The 4689-nt window shown below is 37.9% G+C and overlaps 1 protein-coding gene across 1 annotated transcript in view; it reads right to left on the reverse strand.

Annotated features, from left to right (window-relative positions):
• LOC107088630 (myelin and lymphocyte protein-like) overlaps nucleotides 1-4257 on the reverse strand; it is a 7206-nt gene extending 2949 nt beyond the window's left edge. Inside the window, exons 1-3 of the mRNA XM_015380930.1 lie at nucleotides 4079-4257; nucleotides 1293-1460; nucleotides 660-785 (exon numbers count right to left, since the gene is read on the reverse strand). Of these exons, the coding sequence (XP_015236416.1) occupies nucleotides 660-785; nucleotides 1293-1460; nucleotides 4079-4168 (384 nt within the window). The 5' untranslated portion in view covers nucleotides 4169-4257. The remainder of the gene's footprint in view (nucleotides 1-659; nucleotides 786-1292; nucleotides 1461-4078) is intronic.
• Between the last annotated feature and the right edge of the window lie 432 nt (nucleotides 4258-4689).

The raw sequence follows: 4689 nt of genomic DNA on the forward strand, positions 1-4689 counted from the left end.
TGTAATATTATGAGAATAAAGTCATAACTTTAAGAGAATAAAGTTGTAATATTATGAGAATAAAATCATAAAATTAGGAGATTAAAATTGTAACATTACAAGAATTAACTCGTAATATTATGAGAAAAAAAATCGTAAAATTACGAGAATAAAGTCGTAACATTATGGGAATAAACTCGAAATATTATGAGAATAAAATCGTAAAATTAGGAGAATAAAGATGTTACATTACAAGAATAAAATCCTTATATTATAAGAATAAAGTTTTATTTTATGACAACTTTTACAAGAAACACTGTCTTCCCTAAAATGAGGAATGTGGAGCATCATGTGAAGTTATACTTTAGCATCGGTTTGACGAATAAGGACATTTTTTTAGAAACAGCATCAAACTGGGCAGGATGTCAAAGTTGTTGCTTCTTAGTGGAGCTGGTCGGTCGTCATCTCCTGGTCGGAGCTCCAAGCTTTCTTTCTGAAATGGGTTGCTGTATGATGACTTTATTCCCATAATATTACGACTTTATCGTCAAAATAAAATGAAAAATCTCTAACCTTGCCCTAATACTCCATCGTACCATCTTAACTCCATTTATGCAACTTTATAGACGTCACATTAATCATCTATACCACACTGTCCCCCATAAAGCAACCATACTTACAACTGCAGAGATATCCAGCTTGTAGTTTAGACTGGGTGGGTCTGTTTTCATGTCCATGGTCACTTTAGCCAAGGCTACTGAGGCACTGAGGTAGAAGAAGGCGGCAATGCCATGATAGATGAAGTCCTGATGGAGGAAGATAGAAGACAGATAGATGTCAATAACTGATAAATGCTGCAGAAAATCAAACATTCACAAACGTTGATCTATTGTTTGGAACATTTGTGTTTTTTTTTTTTTCTCTGGCTGTTGAACCGGATAGAACATGAAAAAATGCAACAACAAAAAAAACAATGGTATAAAGGGAAAAATGAAAAAGCTGTTGTATAAACAGGTTGGACCTGCTCCTGTCATTAAAACTGACTCATCTGCTCACTCCATAGATCCAAACGGTGAAACATTCTCTAACAGATATTATTTCTCATTCAACAACAGCCTAAATCCTTTCTATTGTATTTAGATCTGACAAATGAGGCGGCCATTACAGTACAAAAAAAAGTCATTGAGATGCTTAAGAGTTCATATTAGCATTTTTATTTTTATCTTAAAAGCAAATGGCATCTACAACAACGCCATGTAGAATCTGTCTGTAGTTTTTGATGTGTTAACACTTCTCTTTGAGTCAGAACTTACTGCAGCCGCCCAGCCGCTGGAGTTGCGGTGACTCCCGCAGGCGAACACCACCAACCAGACGAAGGTCATGATGAAGCAGAAGAGAGAGACAAACATGACCCAGCCCTGAGGGTTGTGCGGCACCACGTAGGTGCAGGCCACCAGGATCCAAACCAGACCGCCGAAGATCTGCAGGGACAGCAGAGAGACAGCAGAGAGCGTTGAACCATCAGCTCTTACTGCTGCAGAGGAAGACTTCCTCATTCATGTCATATTTTTGTCAAAGATGGCATGTAGTCTGAACAACAAACACCGACCACAGAAGATTGCATAAAAAGACTTCCTTTAAAAATGGAAACATTGTAAGATGAAACATCATGTAAATCATTTTTAAATACTTTCTACCTTTTAGTGGGTAATTAAAGTTAAATAACTTTAAACCATCATGTTTGTTGAAGATTCTCAGTCATCCAGCTCATAGTCATTCCAAAAATAAAGAAAAAGAAAGTTCATAACAATCCACTGGATTTTGTTTTCAAGTTTGAAGACGTTTCGCTTCCCATCCAGGAAGCTTTTTCAATTCAAAACATCATGAAAAGATTTGAGTTGCAGGTTTTATACAGTAGCCTGACAAATCCATGCAAACCCCTTTGGAATGGGGGTCATTTGGCCTCTTTTGTTAGCCCTATTCCTCACATTATGAATTGAAAAAGCTTGGAAAAAAAGTCCATTGGATTGTTTTTAACATTCTTTTTTTGGAATTTAAACCATCATGTTATTATTTGGCAACAGTCTTTGTAGGAGCCAATAATTTTTGGTTAATAATTAACTAAGTTTTTTATTTTTGTGGATAATCTAAGTTTATTTATTCTACTTTATTGTTTAATATCTGTTTGGAGATTAAGATTTTTGGTTATTTAGTTATGTTTCTTTGTTTCTGGTAAGTTATGAATAATTTGGGTGAAGGAAGTTTACAAACAGGCTGTCAATGGTAGGACCAGCATGCATCTGGGTGGGAGTACAGTTTTTTACCAGCATGGAGGACATGTTTGTCCCTTTTTGTTTGCTTGGCTGATGAAAAAACAAACAAATCATTTCTTGTCATGCTGTGATGCCGAGACACATGAACATCACTTGTTCTGATTATTTTGATGAAAATCAATCAATCTATAGAAAACCAATTAATAGAAAAGGTCCATAAAACCTTGAGGCTACATAACAAGGCTCAGTTAAGTTTAGTTTCCTGAGGCGTCTCTTAAAGGATCCTCAGCTTTTGTCCGCTCAGTGTTTCCAGCTCGGTCCACAGCAGGGAGCCGGGCGTCTCTGCCTGCGTTTATTCTACACCTTCACTGATTGACAGGCTGCATTATTCATGGAGGCCGACCCTCCTCTACCTGCTGCCATCACTGTCCAACTCCACCTGCTCGTTCGCTCTGTTTTCTGTGTTTCTATGTGAGTTCATGCTCCATTTAACACCAGCGCGTCAGCAGCATTCCACAACGTCACTTCCTTCACACTGAACCTTTCTTTCTATACCTCTTTTCTGTTCTGCAGGCTCATTTTAGCAAATATATCCTTCATTGTTTTTCTTTTTTACCCCTGTTGTTTAATTTGACTAGTGAATAAACTGATTAGATTCACTCTGTAACAGATTTTCAGTTTTCGTCTAAACAGATAAAGCTGAAGAGATTGAGGAGAAAGCAGGATTTAAACCCACAACTGTCCAAGGATGATTGCTTTATCCATTTAGATACATTTACTTTGAGACAGAATCTTCCCAGAAACTAGTTATATATCCCTACTGACCCACAAAATGTGATAAACTTAGCTTTTAAACTTTTAAAAAACTGTTTAAGGTACTATCTTTATAACACCAGGAATGATATTTGATAGCAGGTTGGCCACATCGGCAGAAAACCTGATTATATTAAACCTATTATGCTCTCATTGTAACTCTATGAAGAGCAAAACACCCATAACTAATATTAAAACACTAATTAGTATTAAAAAATATTGAATTCTATTGTTTATCACGTTTATGTACAGACTTTATCTTTTTTTTGCGATAACTGGCTCTCGATTTTACCCCACAAATTACTAAAATATCTATCAACCAATTAAATGACATCATGATTGAGTCTAACATCAACCTTCTCTTAATTCTTTTCTTGCCAGATATGCTTTACTTTACATTTATAACTATCCTATAAAGGATCAATTTAACTAAATTTAAATGGAGGCCTTTAACATTTATAAATGCTGAAAGGTAACAAAGGTCAAGGAGGTTTAGAGCAAATGTTTTCAGGACCAAAAATACTGAAACATGGTTTTATGGCTTCTAAGTGATGGAAGGTGACTCCCCATAGAGTCAGACTCACCATCCCTGTTTTTACTAAATATTTTTGCTTTTCTTTTTAGTTTTTTTCTGCTCTTTAACAATGTTTTTTTTAAGGAAGCAAAAATAGCCACTGAAAAACAAAAACTGGTCAGACTTGTTTAAAGGAGTGAGAGTAAACGTGGCTTTCAATTTTAAAGCACATGAAAGGTAAAAGCGAGAAAAGGAAGATTTATTTTGTAATTTTTTTTTTGCCAGGTTTTTAGAACAGACCAAATTCTAATAAAGATTTTTTTTTTTTTTTTTTAAGAGGAGCGCGGGAGGTTTGGTCCGTGCGTAAAAGCTGCGTGTGTCCATCTATCTGTGCGCCCTTTGCATCCTAATGAAAAACAATCCGGAATAAAATAACAGAAATAAAACACGCGCTCCTCTGGAACTCGCTGTTAAATCCTCAGCTGACGCGCTTTCTTACCAGTTCTGGCACGTAGAGGATGTCCGGGATGGTGGTGCATATCCCCACGCCGCTGGGCAGGTGGCCCATCATGGCTGTGTTTGAGGCCATTACTTCGGATCGGCTGCTGAAGTGAGACTGAGGAGGATTCAGACCTGATGGGCTTTAAAACCAGGAGGAGCTGACTGGAAAAACCGGAATCCCCATCAGCCGAGCGCAGACACGCCCGGCGTCCTGCTCAGCGGGGAGGATCTGAGGTCCTGACAGAGACTGAGGAGGGAAACTCTTCTAATGTTTGATAGAGGCTGCTTCATCACCATGGAAACCCAAGTCTGCTGCAAAACACCAGAACAAGGGCAGTGTGACACCTTTCTAATTTAATTTTAATTAAATCTTCCTCATATCTAAACGTGTCTGGCTTACAGATAAAGACAATTTCTTCATAATCTTATTGATCCCACATTGGAGAAATGAACTCTTTGCAATTAACCCATTCCCTTGGGAAGCATTGGGCCCAGGCAGCAGTGTGGGGTTCAGGGTCTTTGCTCAGGAAGTGGCAGTCTGTGGGAGCGGGGTGTGAACTCAGAACCTCAGGATTGAAAGCCCAATGCTCTAACCACTTGACCGCCACT

This window comes from Cyprinodon variegatus, unplaced genomic scaffold (assembly GCF_000732505.1).
Source record: "Cyprinodon variegatus isolate N-32 unplaced genomic scaffold, C_variegatus-1.0 Scaffold225, whole genome shotgun sequence".
In the NCBI taxonomy this organism is placed as follows: Eukaryota; Metazoa; Chordata; class Actinopteri; order Cyprinodontiformes; family Cyprinodontidae; genus Cyprinodon; species Cyprinodon variegatus.